This window comes from Xenopus tropicalis, chromosome 3, assembly GCF_000004195.4.
Source record: "Xenopus tropicalis strain Nigerian chromosome 3, UCB_Xtro_10.0, whole genome shotgun sequence".
NCBI classification, from domain to species: domain Eukaryota; kingdom Metazoa; phylum Chordata; class Amphibia; order Anura; family Pipidae; genus Xenopus; species Xenopus tropicalis.
The window spans coordinates 149,018,153-149,035,826 of record NC_030679.2 but is presented as its reverse complement, the minus strand read 5'-3'; the positions used below and the strand labels follow the sequence as shown (position 1 = coordinate 149,035,826).

General features: G+C 43.9%; 1 protein-coding gene and 3 non-coding genes across 4 annotated transcripts; 3 read left to right on the top strand and 1 right to left on the bottom strand.

Moving 5' to 3' along the window:
* Positions 1-49: 49 nt before the first annotated feature.
* Positions 50-123, top strand: trnat-ugu. Its single transcript has one exon. It is a non-coding gene; the product is annotated as a tRNA-Thr (tRNA).
* A 653-nt stretch (positions 124-776) lies between these two features.
* trnat-agu lies at positions 777-850 on the top strand. The gene has a single exon. It is a non-coding gene; the product is annotated as a tRNA-Thr (tRNA).
* Positions 851-5,863: 5,013 nt separating this feature from the next.
* Positions 5,864-5,937, top strand: trnat-agu. Its single transcript has one exon. It is a non-coding gene; the product is annotated as a tRNA-Thr (tRNA).
* A 2,090-nt stretch (positions 5,938-8,027) lies between these two features.
* LOC116409526 (olfactory receptor 11L1-like) lies at positions 8,028-8,591 on the bottom strand (the record flags this gene model as incomplete). The annotated part of the gene is made up of 1 exon (XM_031898182.1): positions 8,028-8,591. A coding segment is annotated over exon 1 (549 nt), but the record flags the coding sequence as incomplete, so codon positions are not given.
* Between the last annotated feature and the right edge of the window lie 9,083 nt (positions 8,592-17,674).

Genomic DNA, 17,674 nt, shown 5'->3' with positions numbered 1-17,674 from the left:
TCAGTGTGCTTATTTCTCTTTCTGTCCGCGGGCTCTGCCACAAACAGTTGGCGCTGTGGCTTAGTTGGTTAAAGCGCCTGTCTTGTAAACAGGAGATCCTGAGTTCGACTCTTAGCAGTGCCTGACTTCTTCCTTTAAAGCTTGCAGGGAGCAGCTAGAGTGTGCCTTTGGCTCTCTTACCCATGTCTGTTCTCTGTAGGTATCTGCCCGTTAAAGCATGGTTCCTCTGAAAACTCCCAGCCTGTTTTACATGCAGATGTCAGTCTCCTGGCAAGTTTATGCCTACCAACCAAGCAATGGCCGCTTCTTATCAAAGTGTGGAACTGTTAGACACATCTTTTCATGCTTAGCCCGAATAATGTTCCTGTCAAGGCAGGAAGATTGCAAAGTAGCTCGGCTTACTGAGCTTCAACCTGAAGGCTGGGGACAAAAAGTATTGGTGGTTGGAGGAAGGTAAAACGTGTGCGTTGGGGGGGAAATTCCTTGGGAATAAAGGATGTGTTCAGGTTGTTGATTTGGTTTTGCTAATGAGCGCTGCTCACACCTGCCAAGGAGCAAGGCTCACACCTGAATCAAGACTTTGTCAGGAATTTTAAGGCATAGCTGACAAATATGTTTCAATCAAGGCCTTCTTCTTCTTCTTAAATATCCGCCTGTCTAACAGATATCTCGAGAGTTTAACAGCAAGTAATACTTGCCCAATAATCCTGATCTTGGTGCAATCTTCTGAATGTGCCCATTTTTTATTTTTATGCCCTTGACAGAGGCTGTAGTCTGGCGCTGTGGCTTAGTTGGTTAAAGCGCCTGTCTAGTAAACAGGAGATCCTGAGTTCGACTCTCAGCAGTGCCTTTTCTTTTACATCAACCTCAAACTTGGAAGTACGAGGACGAAAGAAGTTGTGGAATGGGGCATCAGTGTGCTTATTTCTCTTTCTGTCCGCAGGCTCTTTTACAAACAGTTGGCGCTGTGGCTTAGTTGGTTAAAGCGCCTGGCTTGTAAACAGGAGATCCTGTGTTCGACTCTCAGTGGTGCCTGCCTTCTTCCTTTAAAGCTTGCGGGGGATGGCTACAGTGTGCCTTTGAAGCTCTTACCCATGTCTGTTCTCTGTAGGTATCTGCCCGTTAAAGCATGGCTCCTCTGAAAACTCCCAGCCTGTTTTACATGCAGATGTCAGCCTCCTGGCAAGTGTATGCCTACCAACCAAGCAACGGCCACTTCCTATCAAAGTGTGGAACTGTGTCTTGGGTCAATTAGACACATCTTTTCATGCTTAGCCCGAATAATGTTCCTGTCAAGGCCTCCTTCTTCTTCTTCTTAATTATCCGCCTGTCTAACAGATATCTCGAGAGTTTAACAGTAAGTAATACTTGCCCAATAACCCTGATCTTGGTGCAATCTTCTGCATGTGCCCAGTTTTCATTTTTATGCCCTTGACTGAGGCAGGAGTCTGGCGCTTTAGCTTAGTTGGTTAAAGCGCCTTTCTAGTAAACAGGAGGTCCTGAGTTCAAATCTCAGCAGTGCCTTTTCGTTTCCGTCAACCTCAAACTTGGAAGTACGAGCTTCCCGCCTGTGTGCAACTTCTCTCACTAGCAGCCTTTCAAGAGATGATGTCGGTATGGTAGGCAAAAGAAAGGAGTCAAACTAAAATGGCCACTGGAAAATTTCAAAGCGACATGCAAATAAGCAGAGGCTTGACTCATTTGGCGATACGAAGGGAATAACGGAGGAGCTTTTAGCTGTCCCTTTAGCTGCCCTTGTAGAAAGGTGCACACTTGTAGCTCACTGAATTTACAGGCAAGGGAGAAAGGAGAAAATTATTTTATACTTACTGAAATTTTTTTTTCTTGGCCATCCTCCTGGTCAACATAAAAACATTTACTGATGGGTTTTCCCCTGCTGGTTCCCAGCCTGGACAGAAGAAATGGTTAATTTTTCAAGGCTATAAATCCCTCCCCCTCCTGGCTCCCATGAGTCTGATTATAAAGTCCCACATTTGGGTGGGTATGTTGACCAGGAGGATGGCCAGGAAAAGATAATTTCAGTAAGTATGAAATAATTTTCTCCTTTCCTGGCCATCCTCTGTCAACATAAAAACACTTACTGATGGGTCATACCCAAGCAATTAAGTGAATAAGGGAGGGAGTCAAATCATGCTTAACTCTTTTAATTTACACACTAACAAATGAAAAGATTGCCCAAACTGAGCTTGCGACCTGGACAAAACGTGTTCGGAGTAACCCAAGTAGCTGCCTTGCAGATCATCTCTGAAGGTAATCCTGCCTCTGCTGCCTATGAGGCCACCATACCTCGGGTAGAGTGAGTCCATGCTCTTTCAGGTGGTGCTCTGCCCTACTTTTCATGTGCCTTAGAGATTGTCTCGACAATCCAAGAACTTAACGTTGATCTAGAAGCTGCTTCTCCTTTTCTTTTCCCTGCTGGAATGACAAACAGTCTTCTAGACCTCCTGATGCTTTCAGTTCTAGTGATGTAAGTTTTCAGACATTCCTTCACATCTAGAGTAGATGACTGGTCCTGACAGGTCACAGGACTAAGGAAGGTTAACTAATTGGTTTGTTAATATGAAATTTGGAAACAACTTTAGGCAGAAAACTTTGAACAGGTCTTAGTACCACCTTCCCTTCATGAAACACTGTATATGGGGGATCAACTAAAAAGGCTTGAAGTTCACAAATTCTCCAAGCTGATGTGAGTGCTACTAGAGAGAAGGTCTTCAGAGTCATAAACCAACAGGACACCTCGCTCAAGGGTTCAAGTGGTGGCAATGATAGAGCTTTTAGAACGTGAGGCAGATCCCAGGCCGAACATATGTTTCTTGTTGGAGGCCGCATTCTGTTTACTGCTTGGAAAAATCTTTTTTCCAGTGGATCTTTGGACCACCTCTTCTCTAGAATGGCTGATAAGGCAGACACCTGACCTTTAAGTGTGCTTATGCCTTTTTAAAGACCAGCCTGCAGAAAATCTACAGAAGGTAGCATAGGATCTAAGGATCTTTCCGATGCCCAAGAACAGAAGGAATCCCACACTTTATGGTATTTAGACATAGTATTCTCTTTTCTGGCCTTGACCAGTGTATTGATAACTGCTTCTGAGCACCCTCCTAACTCCTTTAGGATCCACCTCTCAACTTCCAGGCCTTTAGACTGAGATTCACTGGGTCTGGATGTTCCCATTGGCCCTGAATCAAAAGATCCCTGGTCTGCGGCAGAGATAGTGGGTGTGATACTGAAAGGCTCCTCAGCAAGGGGTACCAAGGTCTCCTTGGCCAATCCGGGAGAATTGCAATAACTGTCATTCTCATCAAATGGATCTTCAACAAGACCCTCAGAATGATCGGGATTGGAGGGAAGATGTAAGCAAACATCCACCGCTGCTGCTCCTGGACAAGGGACTCTGGAAAAAAATGTTGTGAGTTTGGCATTCAAGTGAGTCGCCATTAGATCTATTTCTGGACAACTAACTGGACAACTGGTGACTATCCAGGAGAATACTCTCAGATTCAACGCCCACTCTCATTGAGGAAGAGCTGCTGGCTGAGACAGTCATACTGGGCTGTTAGGTCTAAAAGATGATGCTGAGCCCATTCCATAATGGGGAGAACCTCCTTGAACAGGGACCTGCTCCTGGTTCCCCCCTGCCTTCTGATGTAGGCTGCGGCTGCAGCATTGTCTGTTCTTATCTTGACCGTGGAACCCTGGAGAATCTCCTTGAAAGAAATAAGTGCCTGAAACACCACTCTGAGCTCCAAGGTATTGGACGGGACTGCTGAGAGATTCTCCAATCTATCTGCCCTGAGATGAAAGATTCAGGAGATATGCTCCCCAGCCTAGGCCTGAGGCACCTGTGAATAGCTCTATCCATTCCGGACTCTGTAGGGGCAGACCTCTGTGAAGGTTGCTGGGGACCATCCACCAGGATAACTGCCTCTTGCATCTCGCAGTAACTTGGATCATCTGAGACCAATTCTGGCTCTTGGAAAAATTCAAAATCCAACCGAATCTCTCCAAGACCTCCCTGGTCTTCAGGAGATTGGACTGTAAGGTCACCGCATTTCTTGCTACTAGGAGAAGATAGTTGAGATAATGGTGTATCTCTATACCATCCCTTCTTAGCTTGGCTATGACGACAATCAAAACCTTTTTTGAGAATCACGAGGTAAAGCGGTAGGAACGAAATGATTTAAATCTGGTATCTGCTGAAACTCTAGGTGATAACCTCTTTGAATTGTAGAGATTACCCAGGCATCTTGAACTTCTGCAGCCCAAACCTCCTGAAAAGTGAGTAACCTCACTCCTACTAGAGGGTTTGGGAGATCTAGGTGTCTTTACCTTTGGGGACTTGAAGAAGGCACTTTGCCCTGAATGCCAAGTAGAAGATCTATATTCTCTTCCTGGTCGGTAAGATTTAGCATCATCTCTTCATCTGAAGAAAGTATCTGACTGCTTTCTGGAAGACTCAGGAACGCCTCATCTGTTGAAGAAAAGTGCTTCCCCCAGTGGATTTAGATATTATGTCATCCAATGCCTTAACGAATAAATGCTTGCCTTTGTAGGGCATCTTACAGAGTGAATTTTTAGAGGCTGTGTCGGCAAACCAAGATCTTACCCACAAGTGCTGCCCCCATGTGCTGCCACTCCGAAGGACATAGATCGAGCAGAAAGCTGGACTGGATGAAGTGCCGCCTCCAGGCAAAAATTAGAAGCTAGCCTGAAATCCTCCAGGCCTTCCAAGATCTTCTCTCTAGGAGCCTTCTCTTTTACTGCTTGTTCCAAATTCTCAGCCCATATGAAAAGGGCCTTGGTCACTGAGACAAGTGCGACTGCAGGCTTACATGCCGCACCAGAGGACATTTAACACTTTTTGAGCTCAGTCTCCATTCGCCTATCCATAGGGTATTTCAGAGCAGATATATCGTCAGTTGGCATAATTGTTTTCCTAAAGAGCCTAGCCACTGGGGCATCCACTGAAGGGGTGTTTTCTAAACTTCTTGGATATCACTTGCGATAGTTTTTCAATCTTTTTCTCCACTGGAATCCTTTTAGATATTTTAGACCACTCCAATTGGATCATATCTTGCACCTCTTTATGAATAGGGGACACAGGCTTTTACTTTTTACCACACAGGAGAGAAGTAGTGGTTGCTCAGCTTCCTCTAAATTAAGGGTTTGCTTAACAGCCTTAATTAAGAAACTTAAGTGTCTTTGGTCTAAGACTGAAATCTCTTCCCCAGTCTCCTCATCTTCAGAGGAAGAAGTCTCATCAGATGAAATATCCTGAACAATAGAACTTGAGCTTGCAATAGGAGTTTCAGAAGTTGCTTGTCTCTTTAATAGTCTGTGAGACTGCTTCCTTAAGCTGGCCATACACGTGGCGATCTGACGATGTTTCGTACGACCATCGGTCGCACGAAACATCGTCAGATCCGCCACACACCATTCAGGGCTGAATCGGCAGGTAAGGAGGTAGAAACAATAGGATTTCTACCTCCTTCTGCCAATTCAGATCTGAAGGGAGAATTTTGGTCAGGCGATCAAAATTTTCAAACTGGTCCGATCGGCGAGTCGGCCGATATCAGCAGCTTCCTGCGATATCGGTCGACTCGCCGACATACCATACACGCACCAATTATCGTACGAAACAAGGTTTCGTATGATAATATCGGTGCGTGTATGGCCACCTTTAATCCATAGCATGAGAGACTGCTGGCTTGGAAAGGAAGAAGAAGTGGATGGAGCTTCTGTATCTTTAACAGCAAGTAATACTTGCCCAATAATCCTGATCTTGGTGCAATCTTCTGCATGTGCCCATTTTTCATTTTTATGCCCCTGACAGAGGCAGTAGCCTGGCGCTGTGGCTTAGTTGGTTAAAGCGCCTGTCTAGTAAACAGGAGATCCTGAGTTCAACTCTCAGCAGTGCCTTTTCGTTTCCGTCAACCTCAAACTAGGAAGTACGAGCTTCCCGCCTGTGTGCAATTTTCAAAAGATGATGTCGGTATGGTAGGCAAAAGAAAGGAGTCTTCGCTGGAAAATTCAAAGCAACATGCAAATAAGCAGAAGCGTGACTCGTTTGGCGATACGAAGGGAATAACGGAGGAGCTTTTAGCTGTCCCTTTAGCTGCCCTTGTAGAAAGGTGCACACTTGTAGCACACTGAATTTACAGGCAAGGGAGAAAGAAGTTGCGGAATGGGGCATCAGTGTGCTTATTTCTCTTTCTGTCTGCGGGCTCTGCTCCAGCCAGTTGCCACCGCGGCTTAGTTGGTTAAAGTGCCTGTCTTGTAAACAGGCCATGCTTGCTTGCACCACTGGTGTGATGTAAAACCCATGTGGCTGGTCTAGGGTGCAAAGCTGTGTTTTGATGTGTGATATCACATTCTTTGCATGGTACACTTACCTTACAGTTCTTGGCAAGGTGGGATGATGACCAGCAGCACTTGTAGTAGATTTTCTTTGAGAAAAGCTTTGTGGCCCTCTATGGACTTCTTCTTGAAGATTCTGCATTTCAAGAGAGGACCAGGCTTTTTTTTTCTCTTCTTTAGAAGGATCAGCTGAACTATGGGGGGAATATAGAGAGGAAGCAATAGTTTTGTGAACTGTTACTGCTGCTTTATGAATTTTTACCACTGAAGCAGTTGTGTGTGGAAAGATCAACACTGGGGTCTGTTCTCATCTTGGCTTGTTGGTATAAAAAAGAAACAGTGAAGGGGAAAATGGGACATCCTAAACCTCTTTAAATTTAGACCCCTGTGTCATCCACCTCTCCTGCAACTTTTGTACTATCGGGACACACCTTTAGCTGTGTCAAGGAGTCCAAGATAAGGTCTTCTTCAGATGTTGATACTTGCAGTTAAATTAACAAGTCACTTAGTTCCCTAAGTTTTTAATAACCTTTGTTTTCTATAACCTCACTAAAGAATGTGGTTTTTACTTCTTCATCAAGCATATTTTGTATTTTGTAAAATTGTAAACTTTACTATTTTCTCTAAACGATGAAAAATGTATAATATATTAAATGAAAAATCCACAGAAAAAAATACAAAACTTTGCCACCAAACAGCCGTTGAGGCCATGTAGAAGTCCATGAGAACTGTCCTAGGCCAATTGGATCTTTCTTTGTTTCTCGGTTTTAGTGTGTTGTTGTTGTTGTTTATTTGTAAGCACCTGGAAATTCTTACAAAAACTATTTTTGTAGACATTCTTGTTCATGCTTTTTTTGTTTGTGTTTTTTTTTTTTTTTTAAACTGTTTTATTAAATTACTTGACATTCATGGTTTTTGAGAAAATGTTTTTTTTTGTGATTTCAAAAAGCTCTGAAACCACTTAAATCAGAATCAAATGGTACTACAAAAAAAACTGCAATGTAAACCCATAAATGCTGACACAAATCATAGATGTAGGTATGTCCTGAGGTACTGAGAAACTGACAGCTGAAGTGGCGGCTGATGGGCTACAAAATGGAGTTTGATCTGCCACAAGACACCGTACTGGGTCACATGCTAAAGGTTTGGTGGTTCAAAAGGGTCATATATTACACTGAATTGATTCCCTGCTCATACAGCAAACAGCCACTAGAGGGGGTTTACCAAATAAGAGTAAATTATGATATGGAATGAAAGCTTATCCTAGAGATATGGCACCACAAATTATCCACAATATTAAGTGGTCCTCACATTTATTCTTGTGAATATGCAGGCTCCAATTATACAGCATTAAACAAACCTTCATTAATTATCACCAATATTCATTTATAATTACCATTATTATCACTGCCTTTCATGTGTCACCTTATTCTAAATTCATCCTTCCCCCTATTCTTTTAATGAACTGGCTTTCTAGGATCTGATATAAGAACCAAGGACTACATTATCTTTTAAGGAAGCTCTTACATAGTAACATAGTAAGTTTAACCTTAATTCCTATATATAACCTGCCTAATTGCCAGTTGATCCAGAGGAAGGCGAAAAGCCCTTCTGAAGACTGCAAAAACAAATTATTTTATAATATTTTTAAGAGCATTTTTCATATCTGCACTTTTCAAGCTGTAAATCATTGGGTTAATAAAAGGAGTCACTACAGTGTATAAAAGGGAAAGGAGTTTGCTAATGGTCTGTAACTGGTTTCTTGTGGGAACCACATAAATACCAATGAGAGTCCCATAAAATATGGAGACCACGGCCAAGTGGGAGCTGCAGGTGGAGAAGGCTTTTTGTCTCCCAATACTGGACACTATCTTTAGGATTTCATGGGCAATACAGATATAGGATCCAATGATGAACATGAAGGGGAAAAGAATTACAGGGACAGTTAGTGCCATTGCCAGTATCTGTGCCAAGGAGGTGTCTGAGCAGGAAAGTTCCAGGAGAGGAAATAAATCACAGAAGAAATGGTTAATGGAATTATGGTTGCAGAACTCTTGTGTAGCTAAAGGGATCATGGTAACTGGTATAAAGCTAAGGGCAAGCAGCCATGACATGGCAATTAATGTAATGCAGACTCTATGGCTCATTAGTGAAGAATAACGCAGGGGATTGCAGATGGCCAGATATCTGTCATAGGACATCACAGTTAGAAGGAGACACTGGAGAATATCAGTGGCACCAAAGAAATAAAGTTGTACAATACAGCCAATAAGGGGTATTTTAGCTCCTTCATTCATTACAGTACTGAGCAGGGTGGGCACAATAAGCACAGACAGCAGGAGATCAGAGAAGGAGAGTTGTTGGAGAAAGAAGAACATGGGAGACTGAAGACCTCGGCTGACTGTTACCAATGCTATGACAAGGGCATTCTCATATACGGTCAGTATGTGAATCAGAAGAATTACGGAAAACACCAGGATCTTGAAATTGCTGAGATGCTGAAATCCCAAAAGGAAAATCTCAGTGACCATTGAGTGATTATTCACTTCCATTGCCTGGGAGAGAAGAAAGTAACTTTTTATTAAGTTTTACTATCTACCAATCAGAACTCTAGTTAACAGTAATTCTGATAATTATTTGCTAGCAATTATATACTTATGAAACATGCCAAACTTTTATCTTCCTCATTGTAATGTTTTTATCAACATTTGAATGATTCTATTAACTGTAATGAATAAGTTGTGTTAGTTTTAGTGGGCACTTACACTTATTATGCATTATGGGAGAAGAAAAGTTACAATCACTGAGGGGTGCCAAAATGTTAGGTACCCCACAGTGATTGTAATTGTTTACCTAATACCCGGGGTATCTGTGATGGAGCGATCCTCTTCCATTTTCTCTCTTTGTGCTGCTTGTACATGTGTAGTAGAGTCAAAAGCCGAACTTTAACAAGGGAATCATCAACATTTTCCCCCAACTGGACATGTATAGTTATGTTTATATATAAAAAGAAAAATACAGATGGTGTGCCACAAAATGTGAAATTCAGTGAGGAGGCTCAATCACAATGGTGTAGGTTTCGCCAGGTCTACAAATTGGTACCATGTAGAAATAAAAAAATCCACTGGAGAGCCAAATGCGTTCTGTGTTGTTTATTAGTTCAGAGATGCATAGCACTACATGTTTCGGACCGCTGGGGTCCTTCCTCTGGTGCAGTATATAGAACACTAGGTGAACACCTTTTTAAACCCCCACTCCACCATTTAAGCCATGTGATAAGCATACCAGCTCCATCTTGAGGCCAGGTATAACAATTACATAAACAGAGCAATTTAATGGAAATTACCGCAGGGTCTATCCACATAACACCACAAAAATATATAGTATCTTTATGTATCCAAAACGTTACTCCTACCATCTGGTAGTTCAGTCCATTGTAAAGGTAGGAAGCAGTATAGGCCTCAATCTGCAAAGATATTTTTTTTTAAAAAGGGTTATTAGCTTAGCAATGTATAGTCCTGTGGTTTACAGAAAACATTTTAGACTCCAAGCATCATTCATTCCCCTTGGTTCAATAGTATTAAGAGACTGAATCCATTTCGCTTCAAGTCTCAATAGCATGGCTTTCCTGTTCCCCCCTCTTGTAGGCATAGCAACCTGCTGTAGGGACCATCCACCTTAGAGTGGTTACGTTATGTCTTTCATTAAAAAAATGTCTGCCCACCGGTGTGTGTGTCTTTTTCTTATTAGGATCATACGCGGTGATAGATCTCTTATGTTCCCCAATTCTTATTCGTACCGCCCGTTTGGTGCTATGCATCTCTGAACTAATAAACAACACAGAACGCATTTGGCTCTCCAGTGGATTTTTTTTATTTCTATATGTTTATATATATATTATACATAAATGCCTCTTTTATGCACCGAGTAATAAAACAGAGAAGTTACCAGAAAAAGCCCTGAGACAAATGAACAAAAAATAAGACAATAAAGTGTCCCACAGGTTGGAAGAATTAGCAGAAACCATCTAAAAATATTAAAAAGATTGATATCACATTAATGACAATAGTGAAACAGGAGACAGAAACCAAAAAAAAGTCCAAACTGTTCTCTTGGAAAACTGCCCTGAGTGCTAAATGGAAGATCTAATTAGGCAAAGTTTCCATTTGTGGGATAAGATCTCACAATATAAGATAGACTGTTGGTAGCTACTGGTGAACATCCAAGCTTTGGAGAAAACGTTCTGATGAAATGCGTTGGGAGCAGAGTACCAGGAAGGGACTCAGGAACAAGGAACAAAGCAAGGATCCAGGCACAGGAACCAGAATGCACAATGGCAAGATCACAGCCAGGGGGCTTAATGACCAAGCAATGAGCCAGTTACTGTTAGTCAGTCACTGTTAGTTTGATGAATGCTAATAACAAGAAGTTTGCAAAGGTTCTCATACATCCAGGTCATGGTATATATATATATAATAATAAGTCAAATCAACTGGACTTTCTGTATTTTTCTTGAAGATATTTCGCTAGTCACCCGACTGTCTTTCTCAATTCAGAATCTCATTCCTCTCATTTTTCTTTCTCAATTGAGAAAGCCAGTTGGATGATTGGCAAAATGTCTTCAAGAAAAACACAGCAAGTCCAGTTGATTTGACTCATTACTATAGATATTTAAAATAAGACGTTTCCCCCTTTTAATATAGTAGCTGAGGATGTGCTGAATATGGAAGGGAAGGGCACATTAGAAGCAGCAATATGTTGGAATCACAAGAAAGAAGGAGCATCAGACCAACCTGCTCTACATTGTAACAGCCGTTCCTGCAAGCCCAGCCCCAGGCATTTCTTCCTATGAAACATCTCCCAGAGAAATAGGATCTGCCAATAATGTACTGACCTGATTTGCTCCTATCAGAATGGCAGCGGCTACTGACCGGGAAGTGTTAAACTTGTCTCCTTTTATTTACTTACCCAGTCACTAAGTCTATGGGAAATCTGCTGGGACCTACTGAGCTTGGGATAATAAGCTCCATAGAGTAAAGCCAATGTCAAAGTCGATAAAAATAAACCTTCCTATAACCTTATCATACATATAATGGTAGAATCATCAGAGCCAATTATAATATCACATAGTGAGTGGGATGCTCTCTCAACTAGAGTTTTTGTGTGAATTTTCAAATACTTGACACATTTTTAATTTGTATTTTAGAAATACTCAGTAAAAGCTGAAGAATATGGGGCCAGCCCAACAGTATTTAAAATCCTTTATTAAACCAATAACTTGAAAGAGTGCACAACAGAGTATTGTATAAACATACATCATAAGGTATTTAAAGCTGGGTGTTAGTGAAAAATTTGCGAAACGGCGAAAATGTCACGTGTAAAAATATTATCGCCCACAACTATTCTTTTGTCGCGCGGCTATTCTTTTGTCACACGGCTATTCTTTTGTCACATGGCTATTCTTTTGACACCCGCGACTATTCTTTTTTGACGTGCGACTATTCTTTTGTCACGTGACTATTCTTTTGATGCCCGCTATTATTCTTTTTTGATGCGTGACTATTCTTTTGTTGCCCGCGGCTATTCTTTTGTCACGCGACTATTCTTTTGATGCCCGCTATTATTCTTTTTTGACGCATGACTATTCTTTTGTTGCCCGCGGCTATTCTTTTGTCACGCGACTATTCTTTTGATGCCCGCTATTATTCTTTTTTGACACATGACTATTCTTTTGTTGCCCGCGGCTATTCTTTTCTCACGCGACTATTCTTTTGATGCCCGCTATTATTCTTTTTTGACGCGTGACTATTCTTTTGTTGCCCGCGGCTATTCTTTTGTCACGCGACTATTCTTTTGACGCCTGCAACTATTCTTTTTTTGACGTGTGACAATTTTTGGACGCGTGGCGAATACAGCAGGTCTCTTTGAAATTTGTCATGGCCCTTTTGACTTTAGCTTTCCACCTTTCTCAACTTTGATTCTTTCTCTGGACTTTTAAACTTTACCTAAATATTTCTAAATTTTTATCCCACATGAACCTGATCTTGATTGATGTGGAAAGCTAAGCAGGGCTGGTCCTGGTTAGTACTTGGAAGGGAGACCGCTGCGAAGATCAGGACTCTCAACTTTGATTCTTTCTCCAGACTGTTACACTTTTCCAAAGTATTTAAAAATTTTTCAATGAAGTCACCTTTGGCCCACATGAACCTGATCTTGATGAATCTGGAAAGCTAAACACTGCTGGCCCTGGTTAGTACTTGGAAGGGAGACTGCTGCATACAGAAGGTAATTTAACACTTTGAATTTTGTCTTGGCCCTTTTGGATTTAGCTTGCCACCTTTCTCAACTTTGATTTATTCTCTGGACTTTTACACTTTGCTAAAGTATTTCTATATTTTAAACCAAGTCACTTGAGGCCCAAATGAGCCTGATCTTATTTGATCTGGAAAGCTAAGCAGGTCTGGCCCTGGTTAGTTCTTGGAAGGGAGACAGCTGCATACAGGAAGACTCTTTGGCATGGCCCTTTTGGCTTTAGCTTGCCACCTCTCTCATCTTTGATTCTTTCTCTGGACTTTTACACTTTTCCAAAATCTTTCAAAATTTTTTAACCAAGTCACCTTTGGCCCACATGAACCTCATTTTGATTGATCTGGAAAGCTAAGAAGGGCTGGCCCTGATTAGTAATTGGAAGGGAGACTGCAACGTACAGTTGGTCTCTTAACTCTTTCAATTTTGTCATGGCCCTTTTGACTTTAGCTTGCCACCTTTCTTACCTTTGATTATTTCTCTGGACTTTTACACTTTTCCAAAATCTTTCAAAATGTTCTAATTATAGGCAGTTGGGGGATGTTATTTTTTCCCATAAAAACAATCAACGCACCAGAGGTCACCCCTTTAGATTAGAGGAAAGGAGCTTCCATTTGAAGCAGCGTAGGTGGTTTTTCACGGTGAGGGCAGTGAGGGGGTTGGGGAATGCCCTTCCTAGTGATGTGGTAATGGCAGATTCTGTTAATGCCTTTAAGAGGGGCCTGGATGAGTTCTTGATCAATCAGAATATCCAAGGCTATTGTGATACTAATATCTACAGTTAGTATTACTGGTTGTATATATAGTTTATGTATGTGAGTGTATAGATTGGTAGGTGTGGGTTGGGTGTGCTGGGTTTACTTGGATGGTTTGAACTTGATGGACACTGGTCTTTTTTCAACCCTATGTAACTATGTAACTATGTAACTATGTAACCAAATCACCTGTGGGCCACATTAACCTTATCTTGATTGATCTGAAAAACTAAGCAGGTCTGGCCCTGGTTGGTACTCGGAAGGGCGACCACTGCATACAGCGGGACTGTTAACTCTTTTAATTTTTTCATGGCCCTTTGGACTTAAGCTTGCCGCCTTTTTCAACTTTGATTCTTTCTCCGGTCATTAACATTTACCAATGTATTTCAAAGTTTTTGACCAACTAAGTCACCTGTGGCCCACATGAACCTCGTCTTGATTGATCTGGAAAGCTAAGAAGGGCTGGCCCTGGTTAGTATTTGGAAGGGAGACTGCTATGTACAGCAGGTCTCTTAACTCTTTGAATTTTGTCATGGCCCATTTGACATTAGCTTGCCGCCTCTCCCATCTTGGATTCTTTCTCCCAACTTTTAAACTTTGCAAAAGTATTTAAAAATTTTTCAACCAAGTCATCTGTGGCTCACATAAACCTTATCTTGATTGATCTGGAAAGATAAGCGGGGCTGGCCCTGGTTAACACTTGGAAGGGAGGCCGCTGCGTAGATCAGGTCTCCAAACGCTTTCAATTTTGTCATGGCCCTTTTGACTTTAGCTGGGACAATTTTTTAAGCATATTTAAATAAGTGTGTATATGGAAACAAAACAAAGAGGTTCTGTAGCTATAATTGTTCATTGGTGATAAATAAGAAAAATAAGCAGCGAACAATGTGGACAAAACAATGGCTTCTTTACACTAGAGACCATCCCCAGGCAGGAACAGAACTTTTATTTGAAGCAGTGTATGTGGTTTTATATGGTGAGGGCAGTAATGTTGGGGAATGCCCTGCCGGGGGATGTTGGGTAGGGGGTTCCTCACGGGGAGGGCAGTGAGGTTGGGGAATGCCCTGCCGGGGGATGTTGGGTAGGGGGTTCCTCACGGTGAGGGCAGTGAGGGGGTTGGGGAATGCCCTGCCGGGGGATGTTGGGTAGGGGGTTCCTCATGGTGAGGGCAGTGAGGAGGTTGGGGAATGCCCTGCCGAGGGATGTTGGGTAGGGGGTTCCTCACGGGGAGGGCAGTGAGGTTGGGAAATGCCCTGCCAGGGGATGTTGGGTAGGGGGTTCCTCACGGTGAGGGCAGTGAGGTTGGGGAATGCCCTGCCGGGGGATGTTGGGTAGGGGGTTCCTCACGGTGAGGGCAGTGAGGGGGTTGGGGAATGCCCTGCCGGGGGTGTTGGGTAGGGGGTTCCTCATGATGAGGGCAGTGAGGGGGTTGGGGAATGCCCTGCCGGGGGTGTTGGGTAGGGGGTTCCTCATGATGAGGGCAGTGAGGGGGTTGGGGAATGCCCTGCCGGGGGATGTTGGGTAGGGGGTTCCTCATGATGAGGGCAGGGAGGGGGTTGGGGAATGCCCAGCCGGGGGATGTTGGGTAGGGGGTTCCTCATGATGAGGGCAGTGAGGTTAGGGAATGCCCTGCCGGGGGATGTTGGGTAGGGGGTTCCTCACGGTGAGGGCAGTGAGGGGGTTGGGGAATACCCTGCCGGGGGATGTTGGGTAGGGGGTTCCTCACGGTGAGGGCAGTGAGGGGGTTGGGGAATACCCTGCCGGGGATGTTGGGTAGGGGGTTCCTCACGGTGAGGGCAGTGAGGGGGTTGGGGAATGCCCTGCCGGGGGAAGTTGGGTAGGGGGTTCCTCATGATGAGGGCAGTGAGGGGATTGGGGAATGCCCTGCCGGGGGATGTTGGGTAGGGGGTTCCTCACAATGAGGGCAGTGTGGGGGTTGGGGAATGCCCTGTCGGGGGATGTTGGATAGGGGGTTCCTCACGGTGAGGGCAGGGAGGGGGTTGGGGAATGCCCTGTCGGGGGATGTTGGGTAGGGGGTTCCTCACGGTGAGGGCAGGGAGGGGGTTGGGGAATGCCCTGTCGGGGGATGTTGGGTAGGGGGTTCCTCACGGTGAGGGCAGGGAGGGGGTTGGGGAATGCCCTGTCGGGGGATGTTGGTTAGGGGGTTCCTCACGGTGAGGGCAGTGAGGGGGTTGGGGAATGCCCTGTCGGGGGATGTTGGGTAGGGGGTTCCTCACGGTCTTCAGTCATAAACCAACAGGACACCTCGCTCAAGGGTTCAAATGGTGGCAATGATAGAGCTTTTAGAACGAGAGGCAGATCCCAGGCCGAACATATGTTTCTTGTTGGAGGCTGCATTCTGTTTACTGCTTGGAAAAATCTTTCTACCATTGGATCTTTGGACCACCTCTTCTCTAGAATGGCTGATAAGGCGGACACCTGACCTTTAAGTGTGCTTATGCCTAATCCTTTTTCAAGACCAGCCTGCAGAAAATCTAAAATATCCACTACAGACGGTAGCATAGGAACTAAGGATCTTTCCGACGCCCAAGAACAGAAGGAATCCCACACTTTATGGTATTTAGACATAGTATTCTCTTTTCTGGCCTTGACCAGTGTATTGATAACTGCTTCTGAGCACCCTCCTAACTCCTTTAGGATCCACCTCTCAACTTCCAGGCCTTTAGAGATCCCTGGTCTGCGGCAGAGATTGTGGGTGCGATACTGAAAGGCTCCTCAGCAAGGGGTACCAGGGCCTCCTTGGCCAGTCCGGGAGAATTGCAATAACTTTCATTCTCGTCAAATGGATCTTCAACAAGACCCTCAGAATGATCGGGATTGGAGGGAAGATGTAAGCAAACAGATTCTCCCTACTCTGCGATAAGGCATCCACCGCTGCTGCTCCTGGACAAGGGACTCTGGAAAAAAATGTTGTGAGTTCGGCATTTAAGTGAGTCACCATTAGATCTATTTCTGGACAACTAATGGTGACTATCCAGGAGAATACTCTCAGATTTAACGCCCACTCTCACTTGAGGAAGAGCTGCTGGCTGAGACAGTCATACTGGGCTGTTAGGTCTAAAAGATGATGCTGAGCCCATTCCATAATGGGGAGAACCTCCTTGAACATGGACCTGCTCCTGGTTCCCCCCTGCCTTCTGATGTAGGCTGTGGCTGCAGCATTGTCTGTTCTTATCTTGACTGTGGAACCCTGGAGAATCTCCTTGAAAGAAATAAGTGCCTGAAACACCGCTCTGAGCTCCAAGGTGTTGGACGGGACTGCTGAGAGATCCTCCATCCATCTGCCCTGAGATTAAAGATTCAGGAGATGTGCTCCCCAGCCTAGGCCTGAGGCATCTGTGAATAGCTCTATCCATTCCGGACTCTGTAGGGGCAGACCTCTGTGAAGGTTGCTGGGGACCATCCACCAGGATAACTGCCTCTTGCATCTCGCAGTAACTCGGATCATCTGAGACCAATTCTGGCTCACTGAGTCCCATTGAGCCAGAAAAGAGAGTTGGATAGGTCTCAACTTCCATTTGGCCCATCTGACAAGCCCGATAGTTGAAGTTAAGAGACCTAACAGGCTCATGAATTTCCTCACTGACGTTGCAGCGTTCTCTCTGAAATGTGTTACTTGACCAGTAATGTGATCTATCTTCTCCCTGGGCAGAGACACTAGCCCCAATAAGGTGTCTATCTGAGCTCCCATATAGATCATTCTCTGTGAAGGAGTCAAATGGCTGAAACTCTAGGCGATAACCTTTTTGAATTGTAGAGATTACCCAGGCATCTTGAACTTCTGTAGCCCAAACCTCCTGAAAAGTGAGTAACCTCGCTCCTACTAGAGGTGGACAACCATCATTGCTTGGTTGAGGGTTTGAGAGATCTAGGTGTCTTGACCTTTGGGGACTTGAAAAAGGCACTTTGTCCTGAACACCAAGTAGAAGATCTATATTCTCTTCCTGGTCAGTAAGATTTAGCATCATCTCTTCATTTGAAGAAAGTATCTGACTGCTTTCTGGAAGACTCAGGAACGCCTCATCTGTGGAAGAAAAGTGCTTCCCCCAGTGGATTTAAATATTATGTCATCCAATGCCTTACCGAATAAATGCTTGCCTTTGTAGGGCATCTTACAGAGTGAATTTTTGGAGGCTGTGTCGGCAAACCAAGATCTGACCCACAAGGCTCTACGTGCCGCCACTCCGAAGGACCATAGATCGAGCAGAAAGCTGGAC